Source organism: Phytophthora sojae (assembly GCF_000149755.1).
Source record: "Phytophthora sojae unplaced genomic scaffold PHYSOscaffold_8, whole genome shotgun sequence".
In the NCBI taxonomy this organism is placed as follows: Eukaryota; Oomycota; class Peronosporomycetes; order Peronosporales; family Peronosporaceae; genus Phytophthora; species Phytophthora sojae.
Genome location: NW_009258122.1, coordinates 1,797,107 through 1,818,435, shown reverse-complemented (window position 1 = coordinate 1,818,435; position 21,329 = coordinate 1,797,107). Strand labels below are relative to the sequence as shown.

The window sequence follows — 21,329 nt, the reverse complement described above, 5'->3', positions numbered from 1 at the left end:
TACCAACCTGGATTGGTGGGGCGAGCCGGAAGAAGATGAAGATCAAATTGGATTGAACGACTTTTGCTCGGCGTCTGAGATACTGACAATGAATTGTTATTATGCACTGCTAAGACGGGCGAGGTTATTTTTTAAGTGATGGAAGAAAGGAACAGTGACAAGGTATCTGGATGGCGTCCTGGCGACCACCCAAAGGTAGCCGTGGATGTCGTGGAGGCCGCAGCCAAGAATGGACACTTGGATGTGCTGGAGTTGCTTCTGGAGCACGACGCCGGTCGTAACAGGGTTCACAAACAATTGCCGCTGCCATCGCGCTGGGATCGTCAGGGACTGAACACAGAAGGCTGGTTTTTTAGTTTCCCAGATTTACCACCCGAGTACGGGCATGTAGTCGGCTGGGGAGAAGCAAGCATCGTTAATGCTGTTGAACACGGTCATCCAGAAGTGGCAAGATGGCTCTACACGAACGCACCACACGAAGTAAATGGTCAAGAGCTTGCGCGTGCGATCCATGCGTCTCTAAAAAAGGGGTAGATTCAGTTTGCCAATTTGCTCCTGCCAGAAGGGGAACACCTCGTCGACTATGGGAACATCGAAAGCTTTCCGGCGGACGCAGCTCACCAGCCAGAGTCAATCGAGATGTTGGTGGATGCAGGAGCTCTGTGCGAGAGTGAGAAAAATGCAGCAGTAGCGATTGTACGCTTGGGTGATACCGGGCGCCTGGACCTCATGCAGCAAATTATGCTGCTGCATTCCCCTCCTCGATCACCAAGCGACCGCCGCGATAACTGGCTAAACGCTTGGTGTGCTGCTACAATTGTTGCTTGTGAGGCTGGAGATATGGGTGTGGTCAAGTGGATGGTAGTGCATCCGCTGGGACAAGAAACGCGCGCTAGGTTGGTACTCGGACCGGACAAACACCCTCTACGCTGGGCATCTAAGGCTGGTCATCTAGCCGTTATGGAGTTTGTTGCCGATGAAATAATGGAAGATCGTGTTTTGTCCGAATCGCTACTCCAAGCGACCGTATACGGTCACCTGGACGCAATGAAGTGGTTGATGGAGCGCTACCCATCCAGCTATCGAGAACAAGAGGACGTGATTTTGGAATCGGCAGTCCAACATGGTCATTTGACGATCGCTGATTTTCTTAGTGGCTTGAACGCACCGTCGAAGACAACCACGAAGCTGATGGACTTAGCCGCTGAGAACGGCCATTGGAATATGTTGGAATGGCTGCATGGTCGCTGGGGCTGCAGTTGCTCGACCGACGCAATGGATGCTGCGGCAACCAATGGGTATTCGGAGGTGGTGAAATGGTTAAATTACCATAGAACCGAGGGATGCACAACCGCTGCCATGGATGGTGCAGCACAGAACGGGCATTTGGAGGTAATCAAGTGGCTTTATCGTCATCGATCCGAGGGCTGCACCGGCGACGCAATTGTTAACGCTGCATTTGGCTATCTTGTCCGCGTCGTCGCGTGGCTGCAAGACCACTATCCGGAGTTTGAGCTGTCTCGCGAACACGTCAATATGTCTCCGTTCGAGATCCTCTGCGTAACATCGCAGAGAACGTAGATGTGGTGTGGACAGAAGCATACCTATCATCATCCGTTTTACCATCGCGTAGTAAGATAGTTGCGCCGTGCCGATGGAGTATACTTCCAAATAAAACATGATGAAAACTGGACTAGCTAGTCCGTAAAACCGGAGGGGAATCAGGGTCTACTAGAACTACAGCAACGGCTCAGCGTCACCGCTGCCATCCCCAACAAAGTACAGAGGCCATGCAAGCCCTCACCTGTGCAACCCTCCCTGACAAGGTTAACTATAAAATGAAGGGTTCTCCATCTCATAAAAGTTCAACTTCACTACCGCTGTGGGTCGTGTAGTCAAAATTGCCATGTCATGCGGAAACATATCGTACATATCCATCGCAATCTTGGAACACCGGGTACCGGGGGAGGTTTTCAAGGAAGATTTTGCGGAAGGTCTAAGGGTGACTGTGAGGCAATAAACATGAGACACAGTCCACAACCAGGCCATGACGATGTACAGGGGCACCACCCCATACACCAAAGGCATATCATGTACCTCGTGTACCACGACTACCATCAGTGCCTCGTGCACTTCAACTGCCACGTGCACGACAAGTACCGTTTGCACTGCGAGTACCTCGCGTACTCCAGATGCCCTGCGCACAGTGAGTGTCGTGTGCCTTGCGCCGCGACTACCTCACAGACTTATCTGCCATAGACACGCGTATGCCTTCGCGCCGTACAAGCATGGCATGCACTGCGCTAAGTGTGAATGCCCACAAAGACTGGAAGGCTGCCTCGGTCGGGCGAGGATATAGCAGCTAGTCCCACAGACGAAGGCGTGTGCGCTTACGCGTCGCCGTACCGCAGCGCGTTGCTGTTGCTACACTAGGCGCGGAACGTCTACCGACTAGGTAGCAATCAGCACCATGCCATAGCACAAGTGGCACATCTGCTAGCCAGGTAGCGATCAGCCTCAATACCTCGAGGGGCAAACCCCAGGGAAAGCTCCATGCTGTTGCTACGCTGGTCGCGGCACGTCTACCGGTCAGGTAGTCAACGGGAAGGCGGTTGTAGCGAGCGCTCCGTCATCGGTCCAGCAGCGGCAGTGTAACGGGGTTACACGAGAGTTACCCGAAGGGTTACGAAGTGGGTACACACTGTCTAACCTAAATCAGTTGGAGAAGCAGTACACGGCTTGAGAACCACTGATTATGCATATAACTAGGGTTCATTATGCTAGATAGTGAACCGGATACATTTACACCGTAGGCGGCTTGGTCACGCTAAAAGGATATACATCCCGTTTGAGATTTACACACTTACGAGTTAAGGGTCGACTCTTGGAGTCCGTCAGGTGTACGGAATCGTACGTTCTGGTATTAGAACGGGCTATCTTAATCTGAGACTCTGTGAGTCTGTTTCATCTTCCTCTGACGCTAAAGCTATGGTAGCTCCGCTCCAGGCAGTAACCACTACCGACGTTGCTGGCCATCGGACACCATGACCATGGGACCTGAGCAGTGATGCATCAGGTCCAATACCTTCGTGCAATACTTCGCACCATGTAGCCACTACATCGGCTTCTCTAACGAAGCAAGTCTCATTCCAGAGACGTCGGGAGGAAGCGCACTTCCGACCCCCTTCTCCACTTACGATTAGAACCCCGGCGGGTCAGCCGGTAGCCGACCGCCTAACCTCTCGCCGCCCTGCATCGCCGAGTCGCTATACGAGCCGACTCTGGTGGCGCTTGCAGCTACCCTACTTGGACTCCGGGTCAACATCGTCGACCAACGGTTGGTATTTACCAGCCTGTATGCAGTTTGAGTCTGCGTGGCTTGACGTGGTACTCTGGTACCCAAGTCTGCGGGCGAAGGCACCTATGACAGCGTACGGCTTGTCCTGCGTTTAGAGTAGCTGTATCGCATACACGCATAGTCAGACTTAGCCATCTCGGCACCGAGTCAAGAACACTTGTTGCCCCAACGCCGCGTAGGGTTAGCCGCGCCAGAAGATACCAACGATTCACTGCTGCACTGTGACCACGGCATCCGCAGTCACAGCGATCATGCTCATGCATGTGGTCAATGAAGGTGTCACCATCCGGCACACTCTAGTCATGATCGATCGTGCACATGTAGTCGGCGGCGACGCAACATGCATCGCCGTCGGCACTTCATGTACCAAGCCAATCTGCAACCGAGAACTATTATGCCTGGCGTGTGGGGTTGCCTCAACATGCAACTCCAGCGCTGAGAGTCATTGATCTGCAGGATCATTGACAAGGGTGGTGTTCGATGACACTACCAGGTGGGTAACCAAGGACCACTGGCTAGCAGGTAACTTAGTTCCCTACAGAGCATGTAATGCTAAGGAGGTCGCTCAAGGCACCTCCGGAATAGGTAACCAAGTACCACGGACGGTAATAGTAAGAGGTAGCGGTGTCAGCGTTTCTCCGTAAAAACGTTTTTTGTACTAAATAACTGAAACGTTTTTCTGAAAGGCAGTTGGTTTCTCCAACTGCCGCCAACTGGACCCAACTAAGCCTCCCCCATTTTATACATACTGTATAAACCGATATTCGCTTCAGACGGCACGAACGGCTGGTTGCCAGGAGTTCGCACTGCATTCCAAGGTCTCAGAAACGGTGAGCATGGCTGACGGTGGCCAGCCCGAGCATTCTGACGAAGCGCCTTCAATTCCAATTGATCCAGACGGCCCCAGCTCTCTACACGATGAAAGGAGCACACAACCGGCAATATTGGACAATTCGACTGGGTGCGAAGTACAAGTATCGTGATATGCCTGTCAGAAAGCTTCGCACTAAACACTGCGTGGTCGCATGGTGTCTTCGGTGTGACGAAGAGGTTGCATGCCAAGTGGGGAAACGCGATGCACGTGAGCACATGGAGCAGCATCACGTCGCCGAGCTTCGACAGTACAAGAGTGAAATGGCCGCCCAAGAGACATCACAGCGGGGGACAGTTAGAGCGCTAGTTTCAGCGTTTGACGGAGCTGAGGAGCAACAGCCAGCGCAGAAAAATATGAAGAAAAAAACGGACGGACGAGCAGCAGCGACAGCTAAACAACCTAATAGCCCGATGTATTGCAGTCAGACAACGTCCGCTCTCACTAGTTGGCGATGCTGGCTTCAGAGCTATTGTAACAGGGTTACACGCACAAGTGGCTACAGTCACTTGTAACTCTAACAGACACGACGTCTGTTAGAGGTTCGAAAGACTTTCTCGACTTTGGTGTATACACACCAAGGGCTACATACATTTACGATCACCACGACGGGTGGTCCACAGAGACTTAGGATTCCTACTGGCTGAAACCAGCATCTTTTAGCCAACGAGCGACATGCATAGCGTTGGAATTCTGCCAGCCAGCCGTTGGCAGATTCCCAGTTTAGAATATTACATTTAGAGGAAGTCAGAAACATAAAACAAAAATAGCAGTTATCATTTTAACCCAAACACATTTTTGGATCGTTTATTTAGATTAATCTATACTCGGAGGCCCGAGTATAATTAACTCTAATTTAAACTAAGCTACGCTTCCTCACATACACGCGCACACGTGTAAGCTAAAGTAGTGAGCCAAAGTAGGTCCATTACACCTGGTAGCACTTTGTAGTCCGTCCAACAACCGACTACCTGAGTTCGTACGTCACCGCACGAACGCGGAGCTGTGAACCTTTCCATGGATACAGAGGTGCCCATGGAAAGCTCCACTACGCCTGTAACTCACATTGGACGCGCTGACTGTCCCCACCTGTCGGACCCAGAGTGGGAGGCCCTCCAACGACTGTAAACAGTCATTGGTGAGGCGGCTGTAGCTACGATGCTGCGTACGCTAACGCCGACAGAGCAACACAGTGTTGCTCTGGGTTTCATCCTGAAGGAGCAACGCGATGTTGCTGCTACTACCGCGGTGCCGTCCGGGACGACACCACGCGCGCAATCGCTACAGCTCAATGTGAGTAACTATGTCGGAAGAGAGGGTGAACCTCTCCTCCGTTGGCTTGTCGAACTCGACACTGCCATTGCGGCTCGACGTATCGTCGACCCGTTGTCGAAGGTTGCGTTCGCCTTGTCATGTCTTGGCGGACGTGCAAGAAGTTGGGCGTATGGACGCCGACTCTCGGATCCTACTTGCTTTAGCACGTACGAGGGTTTCAAGGAATAGCTCATACAAGCGTTTGAGCCACCGCAAAACGAGTTCCGGTCGAGGGCGGAGTTCCTCGACCTGCAGCAGGGCAAGCATGATATCCATGCTTACGCTCAGAGAGCACGGTACGATCGACGAGGCGACGAGGCGACCAAGGTCGTCACGTTCATGAAGGGGCTGAGAGATGGGTCTGTGAAGACCTATCTCTTCCGTGAATACCCAAGTACTCTCGAAGCTGCAATTACTCTTGCAATGCAGGAGGAGTTTAGCCTGCGGCAGGCTACGCTGCATGCACATGTGCCGAGGCCACAGCCACGCCCGGTAGTGAGGACGGGAGGCCCAGAACCCATGGACCTCTCGAGTGCTGCAACTGCTGGACCCCAGCAGTTGCAATGTGCGATGCTACCGTTGCGGTAGAGTCGGTCACTTTGCCCGGGAGTGCACGGCCCCCGTGCACCAGCAGGGTGGCTATCGCGGCGGTGCCGGGCACCGTCGCAACCAAACAAAAAACGCTGGACGCCAGTAGGCGCGGGGTGCCCTACTGGTAATGCAGTTCCGCGTGTCGACCTTGGACACGCGACACTGAGGACTGCAGCCCCCAGTGAGATTCATTCTCGCTGCCAGAACCAAGATGACAAGCTTGACCTTGTGATCCTGAACGTGAACTCGAGAAGAGCAAGCGGCTCTCTCCGTGCTTTGGTAGATTCTGGTGCGTCAAAGAACTTTGTTCGACTGCGAAGTCTATCAAGGCTTGACTTCGAGGATTTAAATGCGTCCTGGATCTGGACGATAAGTTTGACATTGTATTGGGCATGCCGTGGTTTGCACGGCATGATCCAACGATTGGGAGACGAGCACTGTCGTGTGCTTCGGTCGCGACAGCGGAACAGTGAGCGATGGCCCTGTTGCCGCTACGCACGCACCGACAGGTGCGCGCGACTCCCCACTCGAGACAGCGCCTAATGCCGCTGTCCCGGAGCGCCCGGGCGCGCGCGAGCACGCGCGCAAGAGCAGCAAGCGTCGGCGTCGCCGCCGACGGCTGAAGGAGAAAATGTGTTGATGTCGGAGATCGACACTCGCTTTTCAGCGAATCAGGAAGAGTCTCCGACCTCAAGGGGCACGGATGACGCAGGCGAGTCACACGCCACAGCCGTGGAGGCTGACTCGAATCTGATTGGATCAGGTTTGGCCAATAATAAGAGCCAAGGTGACGTAACGCCGTCGACTCCGGGAGTCGATGGCTTGGGTGAATTAGATTCGTCGGCTCGGGGAGCCGACGCACCCTCCGTAATGGAGGGCTCCGCCAATAACAGACGTCGAGGTGAAGATGGCGTGTCGGCTCCGGGAGCCGACGCTACAGGCGGTGCGGACGGTTGCAAACGTACCGCACCGGAAAAACTTGCATACTGTCGTGCAGCCCGGCCGCAGGACGAAGCGCCGGGTGACCAAGCCGGGCTTGAAGTCGCTCGCCCGCGGGATGAACCCGCCGGTGGTATTGAAGAAGAACACCCGTCCACGGCTGGGCCTGGACGAGGTCAAGAGTCATGCGGAGCCGGGCTCTGCAGGACAAGAAGACGGCGCATGCGAAGGTCGCTGCGCAAGTCTCGGCCCGGGGACGAGGCGCTACAAGAAATGTCTGCCGGGCAGACGAAGGCTGAGAAGCCGGACGTCGAGACGTTGAACGTCTTGACGCGTACCTGTGCCGGGTTCCGGTACAGGGAGATGACGCTCGCTAACCCTCTGACGCAAGCGTCGGAGTTGATGTCGCTTCCAGTCATGAGCTGGAAGCGCTTCGCGCATGACTTGCACGATGGACGCATCGAGCAGATATGCATTCTCTCGGATGCCGAGAGAACGAAGGGCGACAATGAAGAACTGAGGCAGTTCTTCATGGAGAGTACCACTGAGAGCGACGACACGCTCAGTACGAAGACGAAGACGAAGCGCTTTGAAGAGCAGAGCTGGGGCTCGTTGAAGGCGAGTCCCTACTACGAGGTCTTACGGGAGTACGCGGACGTACTTCCGGAAGAGATCCCTGCGGAGCTTCCGCAGGACAAGGGAATACAGCACGAGATTGATCTCGTGCCGGGCACAAAGTACTGTGTCACGCGGCAGTGGTCACTGCCGCGAGAGCAGGTCAAGACGATCGACGACTTCTTTGAGAGTCGTCGCAAAGCTGGACAAGTGCGGGAATCGAAATCCCCGCACAGTGCTCCGACGTTCTGTGTCAAGAAGCCACAGGACGGTTGGCGCATCGTTCATGCGTATAACAAGTTGAACGATGCGACGATACCGGCGCAGACGCCGATACCTCGAAAAGATGTCATGATCGATTCGATGGCCAGGAGCACTATCTACAATGCTCTTGGTCTGCGCGATGGATTCTATCAGATCCTCATGCGTGAGAGCGATATCCCTCTCACGGCTGTGAGCACGCCGAGCGGCATGCTCTGGGAGTGGCTGGTGATGCCGCAAGGGCTGAAGAACGCCCCTGCGACCTTCAACAGGTGCGTGACGCACTTGTTGCGCTCGGTGCGCGACTTCGCACCGAGCTACTTCGACGATGTGTTCGTTCACAGCCGGGCTGCGGACGGGATGAGCGATGTTGAGATGCACAAGTTGCATCTCCGGAAGCTGCTTGCGCTCATGCGCAAGCCCAAGCTCTATGCGAACCTGAAGAAGTGCATCTTCGGGGCGAGCGAGATACCCGTGCTCGGGTGTCTCGTTGGGAAGAGCGGTGTCTGCCCTGACCCTGAGAAGGTCAGAGTGATCAATGAGCGGCCGACACCGTTGAACGTCAAGAAACTGCGGCAGTTCCTTGGCTTGGCCACGTACATGTGCAAGTACGTGAAGGACTACGCGGGTATGATACGCCCGCTGTCACAGCTCCTGAAGAAGGACGCCGAGTGGATTTGGATTGCTGAGTGTCAGCAGGCCTTAGATGCAGTCAAGCGGGGCTTGACTGAGGCGCCGATCATGGCGGTGGCCGACCAGGGTTGAGTACAAACCTGGAAGACTCAATGTGGTGGCCGACGCGCTCTCGCGTCGACCTGACTATTCCACGACTGATGCCGATGTCAATGCCATTGACGCCACGCGATCGAGCACCCCAACGTCGTCACTGTTGGACGACGTGAAGGTCGCGTACGTGCACGACGCGGACGCGGATGCGAAGCTCTTGCTGGTCTACGGCTCAGCGCCTTCTGACCAAGCTCGTCAGAAGCTGCCGAAGGATCTTCGTGCTCGTGCACACCGTTACCGGGTGCACGACGGGTTATTACTCTACAGTGCAGTCGACGACAACGCGGACCGCGTTGTCGTGCCCAACGACCATGACCTGCGACTCAGGATCATGTACGAGTATCACGATGCACCGACTGCGGAGCATCCGGGCCGTGAGAAGACATACCTGCTTCTCACGCGAGACTTCTACTGGGCCCACCAGTACAAATGGGTGCGCAAGTACGTCCGTGCTTGCGAGGTTTGTCAACGTGTAAAGCCTGCGCCCTTCGCGCAGGCTCCCTTGCAGTCACTACCGACTCTGTCGGAGTGTTGTCAGTCCATGTCTTTGGACTTCGTGTTCGGTCTTCCCCCGGACAGCCAGGGGAACACGGGCGTTGTGGTCTTTGTTGACCGCATCAGCAAGATGGTACATCTTGCTGCGGTACCCGCTGAAGTGACTGCGAAGCCGACGGCGCGTCTGTTCGTTGACATGGTGTTCAAACACCATGGCATGCCGATCGACATTGTGTCGGATCGAGACCCGCGCTTCACGGCACACCTTTGGCAAGAAGTGTTTACACTTCTTGGGAGTCAACTTTCGATGTCGACTGCGGATCATCCGCAGACGGACAAGCAGACCGAGCGCGTGAACCGCGTGTTCATAGACGTGCTTAAGAGCTACGCCCACTCGTTCGAACACTGGAGCGAGTGCTTGTCGATGGCGGAGTTCGCCATCAACAACTCGGTACATGCCTCGACAGGGCATACACCGTTCTACGTGATGCCATCAGTCATCCACGACTCCCGGGCCTACTCGGGATGGTGACTCCTTCCTTAACCCCTCTAACCCCGTATTCTGTATCCTACAGAATAAGCATTGTCACAGGACATAATATCCAGCAAACTTGTCCTCTCTTTCGAACTTCGCATATGGATGTTTGTATAGCCAGTATTGTGCACATCCTCCTGTTAGATTAGCGATGGGAAGATAAACAGGGTTTATTCCGCGGTAATAGACGGACGAGTATAAACCACCAACAGGTTTGAAAATTCGGGTGGAAGCCTAAAACCGCCGCGCGTACTTTCCTTCATTCCGAAACTGCGCTGTTCAAGACGTCGTACTGCAAGCTTTGTTGGGGCCCGTCGAGCGCGCCCAAGTGGCCCAGGACCATGGTAAGCGAGAGTGTGTACTTTGCTCTGTAACATTGTACTAGTGGTATATTGATTCTACGTTGCGATGTTGATTACCAGACCTGGTGATCCGACCCAGACGACGCTATGAGCTCTCGCGTGTGGCCCGATTGGCAGATCGATTGCGGAGTCAGCGCACAACTTCATCGGTTCCTACGAAGCCGGCTACAGCTGGGTCTACTGCTATATTGTAGCCGATGCAGTGGCTACTCAAGAGGCTACAGAAGAAGCGCTCCTCATGGTGTGGCTACACCGGAGACTACAGAAGAAGCGGTAGATGCTACGACGGATGCTACAGAAGAAGAAGCTCTCCGCATGATGAGGTTACACCGGAGATTACAGAAGAAGGGACAGAGGCTACGACGGAGGCTACCGATGAAAGCGGCAGGAATGGAGCGGCAGTGCCGGAGGCTACAGAGCAAAGCGGAGGCTGCCAAAATGGCGAAGATGACCCACGGCTGGCGCGAACATTGAAGAGCGTGCGCATGTAAAGGAAGAAGTAGACGTTGGCATGAATATCATATATTGTCCTGTTTCGTACAAGAGGAACCGTGTGTAGTGCGTGTCATTACGGGCTATTGAGCATGCAAGCTCCCTGGTGTTGTTAGAGAGACAATCGTAACAAGCTTGTTAGGTGGGCTACAGAAATCTAATGATGCGCTAATGTCAAGCACAAGGAAGAATTCGCCCAGTTCCTCCTCACTACGTCAGTTAGGAACAGGGCGATTTCTTCCACCGCGTTTATCGCGACGTGCCGAAGATGGGTGGCTGGAGCCGAAGTATGCTGCCTTAGCAGCCTTGCAAGGTATTACCATGTAGCAGGTTTTGAGCGTGCTCTACGCTCGCCACGACCAATAGAAGTTTGCCATTTCGGCATATGGTGGATACATTGAGCATGTTTTGCTCACTTTCGTAGATGTTCTGTGCACAATGTACCCAGCGCTTGACCGCAAGATGCGAAAGGGCTTCCAACAGCAAATCTTTGACAGGTTTTGAAGTATACTTTAATCAAGTCTAATGCTTATTCTGTAGGATACAGAATAAGGTCTGGGGCTAGAAGGGTTAAGTGGGGGAGGATCTACGACTGCAACGCCGCAGCCGCAGAATGCCGCTGACACTTGCACAGTGTCAGCCGCGACTACGCGCAAGAAGAACAAGCAACACGCGTCTGTGCAGGGCACAGACGCCAACAAGAGCAAGAAGAAGAAGAAGAACGGGTCTGTGCAGGGCACAGACACCGCGAAGACGAACGCAGAGGCCGGGCCTACTGCTAAAAACGAGCTGAACGAGTTCAGCTCGGTCGCAATCAACTTCGTGCAGACAAGCCGTCATTCGGTTTGTCCGATACGCTATTGCAGCTTCTGAAGCTGAACGCAGACAATGTTGCTAGGGGCAACACTAAGGAATTCAAGAAGGGTTCGTTGGTTTTGTTAGCAACTCAAAACCTGCCTAAAAATGCCGTTTCCGACTTCGGGGCGAGCAAGCTCGCTCCGAGCTTCATCGGGCCGTCCATGGTGTTGGCACGGCATGGCAACGCCTACACGCTAGATATTCCATCTAGCATGCGCCTCCATCCGACCTTTTACATCGGGCGGCTGAAGCCATACCGGCAGCACGAGCCACCTAGCTCGGCTGGCCCGAAGCGGAAGCCCCAGCGGGAGCGAACCTCTGCTCCAGCGCGTGAATGCGCTGGGCCAAGCGCGCGACGCGACCTCCCACGTCGACAAAGATGTCCGACGCGGTCTGCGAGACCTGAGCGATTTGAGCCCTCAGGATCGCCACCTACTGCTTCAGAGCGGCGAACTCCCGGCTCTGATGCTGTTCCACAGCTCCTCGAGCGTCGGGCCAAGGTCAACCCCAGGTTGACCATACCCAGGGCGTGTTCCCACCACCGCCGACTCCGATCCGCGACGCCCGCGGCTCAACACGCTGGATTGTTGAGCGTATCGTGAACCATAGTATCCCGAAAACGAACCGGCGGCCGGTTCGTTATCGTATTCGTTGGAGAAGGTTTCCGCCCCACCAAGATACATGGGAGCCGCGGGACGTCCTGCTGCAGGACGTTCCGGAAATGGTGAGGGCGTACGAAGCTCACCACGCACTACCGGCGCGAATGTAGTGCGAGCGCTGTAGTTACCTGCAGCGCTCGGAGTTTCGCGATCGTCGCGTTCCTCGCGTGCCAAGAACTTGGTACGGAGATCCTTGAGACTCGCAGGTACACGAATCGTCGTGTACCCGTTTAGGTTGCGGTCGCTCAAGCGCGCCGCACCCGGAAGACACAACGTGCAATGTTGGCCTTCGGGCCCAGCATACGGAATACCAGCGTCCACAGAGGATCGGTGGAGCTGCTCCAGCCGCCCGCGCGTCGAGAATGTCTCGAAGCGCTCACGGGTATGCTTAACCCGCTCGCGGTAAGCAGCCGGTTTCTTGTTGAAGTTCTCAACAAAATCATTCCAACTTTGACAAAGTGCAGGCACTTTGCTGCGAGAATAGGTTTTCTTGCTGGAGAAGTACCGGAGCTCGTGAAAGAGTCCGATGTAATAATCGCGCCTTTGATTCGTTAACGGATCAAAGTGCTGCTCCTCCGCAACAGCATCGTCGTGGATACCGCTACATACGTACAGCGGGATTTCGTTTGGAGGCACAGTGTTGCCCACACGGTCTGCGATCTCTGACGCAGACGGCATCCATGGATCGCGCGCTGCCTGAGCTGCGCGCGGAGATCTTGAAGGCGCCACCTCACGCGGGGAGCTTAAAGCCCCAGCATCAGAGAGCGGAGTGTCGCTCTCGCCGCGCGAATGCTACGAACTCGAAGCGTCCGAGTCGTCTCCTTCACGAGGGCGTCTCGACCCGGCATGCGGGTCGAGACTATCGCTGTCGATAGACTCCTTGCGCTTGCTAGAAGAGGCTTCGCCCTCTTCCATCTCCACGTCGTCGTCCTCGAAGTCAACGGCGTCGTTGACTACAAAAGAACCTTAGAGGACAATCTCTGGTTGAGTTGTCCCCGCCGCAGTCTTGGCAGCAAGAGCGTCACGCTTTGCTTTGTGACGCTCGCGATACTCGGGGATAGAGAGAGTTTCTATCCCGGCGGAGGACTTCTCCTCTGCTGAAGTGTCGGTCTTCTTCTGAGGCGAGCTCATTGCGGAATGAACTCGCGTTTTCTTTCTCCCAACGTGAAGAATTGACGAATGGTCAATTTCCTGATTGACGTGCCGTGACTCGGCGCGTCTAACCTTGAGGGGGGGATGGTGTAACAGGGTTACACGCACAAGTGGCTACAGTCACTTGTAACTCTAACAGACGCGACGTCTGTTAGAGGTTCGAAAGACTTTCTCGACTTTGGTGTATACACACCAAGGGCTACATACATTTACGATCACCACGACGGGTGGTCCACAGAGACTTAGGATTCCTACTGGCTCAAGCAGCATCTTTTAGCCAATGAGCGACATGTATAGCGTTGGAATTCTGCCAACCAGCCGTTGGCAGATTCCCAGTTTAGAATATTTCATTTAGAGGAAGTCAGAAACATAAAACAAAAATAGCAGTTATCATTTTAACCCAAAAACATTTTTGGATCGTTTATTTAGATTAATCTATACTCGGAGGCCCGAGTATAATTAACTCTAATTTAAACTAAGCTACGCTTCCTCACATACACGCGCACACGTGTAAGCTAAAGTAGTGAGCCAAAGTAGGCCCATTACAGCTATCATCAAGTTTATCGAAGACGTGGCTGCACTTGAGCTGAACCTCCCCGGTAGAACTCAAGTGCGCAACGACATCATGCGGATTACGGAGAAATTTCGAATCAAGTTAAAGGAACTGATCGCAAACGAATGCTGCTGCTACTACCTGACCACGGACATTCGGACAGACCAAGGACAACGCAGTTTCATGGCGCTAACAATACACTACCTCACGGAAGATTTTGAATCTCGTAGTGGACTCTCGAGGTTGAACATTTTCCTGGCAATCACACGGGTGTTGATGCAGCTGGCAATATTGGATTTGTCAATGTTCCTACATCACCAGATCCAGCACCAGCCACCGTATTTTCGCTATTGGAAACCCCCAACTTGGCCACCGCCGCACTTGATGATGCCCTGTTTGGTGTAGAAGCAGCCGAAGCCGATATTGTCAGTGGTAGTAGCAATACCACATGCCCAACTGCAACGAGCTGTCACGATGAATTCAACAAGTATCGAGTGTCGTATCCCACCCTATTCGGGGTCGTTAAAGTACGCCGCGGCTGAAAGGAGTTAGGAGGAGTGCGAGGAGTCGAAGCAGCACTAGTAGTCGAAAGCGTAGGAATGTAGAAAGAATGAAAGTTTTTGCTTGTTCTTGAACAGGGTAGATTTACGAGTGAGAGCTAACTATGAAACTGACAGGGTAGCTTGGTCTTCGTGAGGGTGACACCCCTCCTGGACAGCACTGGGGATCTCTTGCCGTGTCCTCCATCCTCGGACGTGACAACCCCTCTTCTTCGCTATACACACCATTGTCCACACCGCGCGACACCCGTCCTGGGTGGTCTTCTCGGCTTCCGTTGACCGCAAGACACGGCCGCTCGTCCAGGTACCTCGCACGTGGACCTTCAACGCGTCCTTCAAGCGCTGTTGGTCGCCACTTCATGGTACGCTACGCGCGATACCCAGCGGCGACCGGTCCGTCACAACACGAGTCCGCCGCCCGGACCCCTGGTACGCGCTCCAGATACCCGGGTACGGGACACGAGAGCGCGCGTCGAAGGCAGGGCGGAAAGAAGATCCTTTGAAATGGTGGCAAAACAACACAGATGAGACACTGTCACAGCGAGGCGGTGTACACTAGCCCCCACGTTAGTGCGCGATATTGTTTTCCTATCCGAGAACTTTCGCGAAAAGAAGCCGAAGACAGAACAACGTTAGCATATAAATGTTTGACAACAATACATACTTCATTTCGATTTGTCGATATGACTCGTAATTGAAAGTGAGCTGCGAACGGCCGAACGTGTCAGCTTGCTCCAGTATCCCTTTAACATCCATTGCGCGTACTTGCAGAACTTAGCGCTGGACACGAATAACTTCCCCGCGGTCATCGTGTACCCCTCCGGGGAAAATTCGTCGACTTACCCAGACGACGGGGAGGCGCGCGGCTTGCAAATGCGCACGTTGTGTGTACGTTCGGAGGCTCGCTCAGGAAGAAGTCTACCTCAACAACTGTGTGATGGCCGAGCCCCTAGCCAACGTAGGCTAGGGACTCGTGGTAGTTGGACAGCAGCGATGTGCTCGGGAACAGCCCACTGCATTTAGGCCACGCCTTTTCGAAGTCGTACTCGAAGCTTTCGAGTACTTCGAGTCGAAGTAGCAGGTTTTGGGCTCGTGGATGCACACAGATACGAGGAACGTGTGAGCAAGAGAGCTGGTCTAGTCGCTGTTGAAGAAGATGAACGGGTCAAGCAGGTAGTTTTGCGGTGACGTCATGATGGCGTCCACGCGCGGTAGCGCGGTGAACAGCGCATCCGACGTGCACGTAGTCAAGTATCTGCTGGCTGGCGTCGAGGATCGTGATGGCGTTGGGGCGACCGAGGTCCTTACCCGCGCGGGGGTTTGTGTCGTGGTGGACTAGTCGTGAGCAGAATTGCCAAGCATGAAGCTGTCGTCTCGCATCATCCTGATTGCTGGTCATTTAGGAGCGTGAGCTGCGCCTCAGCTTAAACCGGCAGTTCCCCAGACTTCTCGTGTATGCCGCTCGGGTACATTATAAGTCGCTAAGTATAGCATACTAAGGCAAGACTGGAGTTGGTGGCAGTTCAGTTTGACAAATCAACGTTGATTTTGGTCGCTGAACCTTGACAGGTATGTGCATCGGTTCAGAAAACGTCCTACTAACCGGTATCCTCTTACTACTAGCTGAGCATCTCGTTCACTGCGCCTCCTCGCTGCTAATTTGGGGCGACACTAAATATTGTGCTCTACACAAAATTTCGCGATGCCCCCCCAGAGCCGATCGAAACCTTTTCATACAAGAAAGCCTGATACGCTGAAAAATCATTTAATTTGTCGTCAAACCTCATTTAGTTGACCTGTAGTGCTAGGAGTAAGCGAGTGTATCGAGATTGTGTATCAACACTTCACACGCATGCCTCATGTCCTGGCGATCACTGACAGAATATGAGAGAAATTTGAAGCTTCTACATCGTTTGAAGTGCTTTCTTGGAGCTATCCGCCAGTGTTGATAGTCTGTTCGATTTGCGTTATCTGTAACTGTTGTGTACTTTGACGTAGCTGCTTTGTATAGCAAGCTGCATCAATTGCTTGGTCGGTTTTGCGGTCCTCCGCTGTCTAATCTTCTGCTGATCGATTTTGATAACCTGACATTTTCGTTTAGTGCACGACTACACCGTTGCCGAGCCCTGAACTCTCGGTTAATCTTACCTCCGCACAAAAGTACGCTGAAAATAGTTGTACTTTTGAAAACGAATAACGGTAGGCAATTGGGTAGCAACAGAACAACAGGAATAATGTTTTTTCTCAGCGCTTTAGCAACACTTGCATTAGCAATCCTTTCGTGGCCAGTAGGTATCCCCGAGTTGACGTGTATTGCGCCTTTTAGTTTTGTGCCGCTTTTTGTTTAAGATTGAGGCTCTATACTTGCAAGAGGTTGGATCAGTGCTTTTTTTATTAATGTCTTAGGGAAACCTAACGAGATACCCCTTCGAAAACTATTTCATGAGACGCCCTTCACGGCCAGCACTAACCACATGCCCCTCATTTAAAATTTGCCTCATAGGAATGACATACAAAGTACCACTGAAAGTGGTGAGAACGTAGGCAGCATACTTTATCTCTCTGCTGGAAATTATACCTCTCGTTTACGTTCATAAAAGAGCTCGGTAGAGCATTTTCTACCATCATGTTTGAGTCAGGTTTGACATCAATATGACCTTTCCGTGACTTCCTTTTCGAGTTTGCAGCTCTCTCTCTCTCTCTCTCTCTCTCTCTCTCTCTCTCTCTCTCTCTCTCTCTCTCTCTCTCTCTCTCTCTCTCTCTCTCTCTCTCTCTCTCTCTCTCTCTCTCTCTCTCTCTCTCTCTCGGACATAATGATTCCTCAACACGTATTGATATTATTCATCTCAAGTCGGCCCCACCACTAACAACGCAGTATACATCAAAAATACATGTATCAGCATTTTTGCCGGGAACTTATCAGCACTTTTAGCTGGGAACTTCTCATTTTTCTAGTAAATCCGTACCAGATGATAATTTTATAAGTTTCCGGACACCACGATTCCGGTTTGTTCGCGGCAATCGGTGTTTAACGTGAAATAACGCTGTGGATAATCGTAAGTCAAGAATACAATAGACACAAACTGCAATAATTGTGAACGCAGCAAGAATGATTGCCGTCAGCCTCCTTGTCGCTCCATAACTCAAAGTCTAATAGAACTAATGCATTACAGAGTATTCGTTAAGCACAGAGGTTAGGGTAACTCAAAGTATTGTATTACTCAGTAATACAGATTGTATTAATACTTATACTCGTTTTTTACGCGAATGTATAAGGATAATTGAAGTAATACTACTCATCGGAATTTGTAATACCATTAATATTTTTCGGTTATACTTCCAGAAGCCCCTCCGAACCCACGCAGGCGCTATTTCAGTGCATGCTCGCGCACTTCCACTCTCTATACGTCCTCCGTGGTGCTATTCGATACCCGTCGGACCGCGGGACCCGCGCGAGGGCCCGTGCCAACGTCTACCACGACCTTAACAGAAACTTCTATCTCAATGCAAAGGGGAAGTTTGGGTTCGATCACTAAACCAAGCTACCGATATACTTCCCAACTACCCACAAAAATGTTTCCCTGCCTGTGTTAATTAAGACCAATGCCGCGGGACTACCACTACATAGCCACATCTTCAGGTCGCGCTACGCTTGTCTTGGCTGCCTCTGCAACATAAGGACCGTCGTATGAATACTATGAAGAAGGTCTTCAATGCCATTCGGATCGTCAAGGTGATAGGAACGCTTCAGCGTTGAACTGTTCTTTGGGCTCAGTCTGGTGAAGCCGAGCTAATGTGGGCCACATAAATTTGTACTAGCATAAAGTATTACGCAAAATATTAATACAATCTTTATTAATACCGATACTTGTTTTCTATACGAAAGTATTGTATAACCGATATTTATACCAGACCTCCAGTAGGGCCAGTAATACTAATACCATAATTTGGTCGATTATCCTAACCTCTGGTTAAGCATCGCTAGTATTACCTTCATTAGCGATGTTGCGTGGTTGCTACATGTATAGTTTTCGTAATTTTGACTAATGATCCAATTACTGGGTCCGATTTCTCACAAATGGGATCTTAGATAGCGCTGTGCAACTTGAGATTATGATTCGTAAACCTATTTAGTCGTTAACAATTCGATCCATACGGCGTGCAGTAGCAGTCTGGCTTCGCTTTAGCTTCATATACTTCAAGCAATAACTTACTACTAAATAGTAAATAGTGAATCCCAGGTTTTCCATATTTTGCTCTTCAAAAAAAGATCATATTTGCTGAAAAAGAGGGAAAGATGATTTTTCCCGCATAAGTAGAAGTCTGCTCATGCGAACAAGTTTCAGTAAAAAGCTTTGGATGGGTTTTCACTAGTGCCGCATATGAGACTTTCGTACAAATACATTGTTTTTAGTATTAGAGAAACTAATGAGCACCTTCGTAAGCTGGTTGTCTACTGATATGTCCTTCTTAGTTTAGCAGTCCAGTACGGATGTACGGCCACGCAGACTGTAGGCATTTCAACAGCATGAAGACACTTATTTATCACTGTGCTTTTATTTTGCAGCGTGCAGAAATGCTCTGTGATAGATTGCAGCAACACTTTTTGTTTCCGTTGCTTCGGATGGATTCTAGGACGATTTAATCATTTCGGTCGCATGATACATTTATGTAGGGCGCGGTATGCAAATTCATGTGTCCTCGACGGTAATTCTAGAAACATGGACCACACCACCTTAATATCATCAGTAGCGACATATCGTTTCCGCTATAATGGCGCGTGCTTAAATCTTCGGGACGTATTTTTATTCTCTCTCTCAAAAGCCTCCCAAGATATTTCTCGATTGTAAAATATTGTTTACAGCATACGCTAACGGCAAGTATGCCTGTGTTGGGACTCACATAGCTAGATCTATACTATGCAGACAGCAATATTTTTTGTAAACGAGTACATGTTTTTAGAACTCCACGTAGCCAGTTTGCAGATCCCCAGGTATAGCTCAATCGAGTCGATCAGCTTTAGCATCGGTCGGCGCGGACACGATTCCGCACAACATCGTCAACAAAACGAAGACACCCAAAACAAGAGTTGGTCACTAAATTTACAAAATTATTTAGCATTAGCACATTAGGCGACCCGGAGCGAACGCTCCGACTAAGAGCATCTCCTACGGTAGTGCAAAACTCAAGAAATTGCACGATATTTGCAAAATTGCAAAAAAGTCATCCCCAACGGGGAAGTGATTGGGGTTCAGAAGTAGTGCTGAAGTAACACGTTGAAATCGATAGTGCAATTCCCGGATGGCGTTATGATTATCGGCCTGCTATTCACTACGACCTGCCAGCTATTGCACGCAAAGTGCAAGGCGAGAATACGAATTTATGGACGCCTTCAGCGCGTGCACCCGTCCGAAAGAGGTACACAACGCTCTCACAATACATATACTACCAGTTTCATAGGTACACCGGATGAATAGAAGCTCCCGGGCTTACCGGCAGTTGCTACAGAATGTAGGGCAAATGACTTGTTGTCCCAAATGCATGCTGCAAACAACGGCGGGCCGTTATCGACCTGAAGTGCTCTATAGTTGCCTATTGCTGCCTATTGTGGTGCCTTTGCCGCGGATAACTTAAGCTACGCTACCCTTTATCGGCCATTGCGGAGGGAGGACTACCCGCTTTCACTACGCAATTTTGCAATACCGTTGGGGAAGCTGAACTATTGCAAAACAATTCAAGCGTGTTCGTCTTGTTTATGTTGCTAATCGGCCATTCACACTGCCTTATCACTTTTGCGATTTGCACTACCGTTGGAGATGCTCTAACCTTTCAACATTTGAGGTGTACAGCTTACGTAGCTCGAGCTAGCAGACATGATAGCACGAGATATTGACAAGCGTTGCCCGGTTATATAGTATGCTTCAGCGGATGCATAGCGTAGTTTATTTGTGAAATCCTTAACAACCTTTCACAAAAGTACAGCGGGTGGAAAAAGTCATAGCCCACCCCAGCCCGCCACATGCATATAGTAAGTCAAAACGATTTGCAAGCCCGATGACCCACTGTTTCGACCTACCCAGTTGCATCCAGCAACACTAGCGATACAATGCACACATGAGGCGAAAGGTACTCATGTTGTCATCCATATAAGCAAACCAGGATCCCGAGAAACCAAAAAACGGATATGATATCGTGCAATGTCTGAGGGCATTCATCACGTTTTGCCAGGCGTTGTAGGTTCACAATCTGGTGACCCAACACAAAAACCAAGATAAACTCAGATTGGACCGGTTTCATTCGAGCGGCGATTCGTCAAAATCCAGTATTTAATAGCCAATAGAATTCGAGCAGATTATAGTTCAAACGATTCCGCGTCGAATGGTGAATGATTCATGCGAAACCAAGAAGAAATGGTTTTTTGTGAGTTGAAGCGCTGTTGTCATTTCACTTGCACATCTTTTTGACTTGGTCTTTGTATACTGACCCGCACAGGTAGCTCAGGGTTTCTCCGCCCGCTGTAGTAATAACTCGTAATTTTTAGTCTTATCTTAGACTTGTCGTGCTAAACTTAGCAAACAACCCCTGAGCTAAAGAGTAATACATGTAGCCATTCGTAGCTTTAAATGTAATTGGTTAGATTAACCAGTACTCTATTTCGGTTAGAAAGGTACCCGGTTTCGGTAAGTTACAAAAAATGTCTGCCGGCCAAGCACAGCTCTTCGACCCGTGAATACCGTGTTGTGTAGCATTAATTATTTAGCAATGCATTTTACGCCCAACCACAATACAATACGTATGCCTACCGCTGTTACTTGCATCGACACTCCAAGACTGAGGAGTAGTACGATTTTCTTTGTGGGTCAATGACGAGGTACGATCCGTAGCGTAGCAAAGGCAAGTGAACATGCCGAGTACAACGGAAGCCTAA

At 51.4% G+C, this 21,329-nt stretch overlaps 2 protein-coding genes across 2 annotated transcripts; one reads left to right on the top strand and one right to left on the bottom strand.

Annotated features, from left to right (window-relative positions):
- Positions 1-417: 417 nt before the first annotated feature.
- Positions 418-1,509, top strand: PHYSODRAFT_410324 (hypothetical protein; the record flags this gene model as incomplete). Its single annotated transcript, XM_009535352.1, has 2 exons — positions 418-487; positions 992-1,509. Coding segments are annotated over 2 exons (588 nt in total), but the record flags the coding sequence as incomplete, so codon positions are not given.
- A 10,241-nt stretch (positions 1,510-11,750) lies between these two features.
- PHYSODRAFT_337671 (hypothetical protein) lies at positions 11,751-13,267 on the bottom strand (the record flags this gene model as incomplete). Its single annotated transcript, XM_009535351.1, has 4 exons — positions 11,751-11,909; positions 11,984-12,798; positions 12,937-13,066; positions 13,112-13,267. The coding sequence occupies 4 exons, from the start codon at positions 13,265-13,267 to the stop codon at positions 11,751-11,753; spliced, it is 1,260 nt and encodes a 419-aa protein (XP_009533646.1).
- Positions 13,268-21,329: the final 8,062 nt, after the last annotated feature.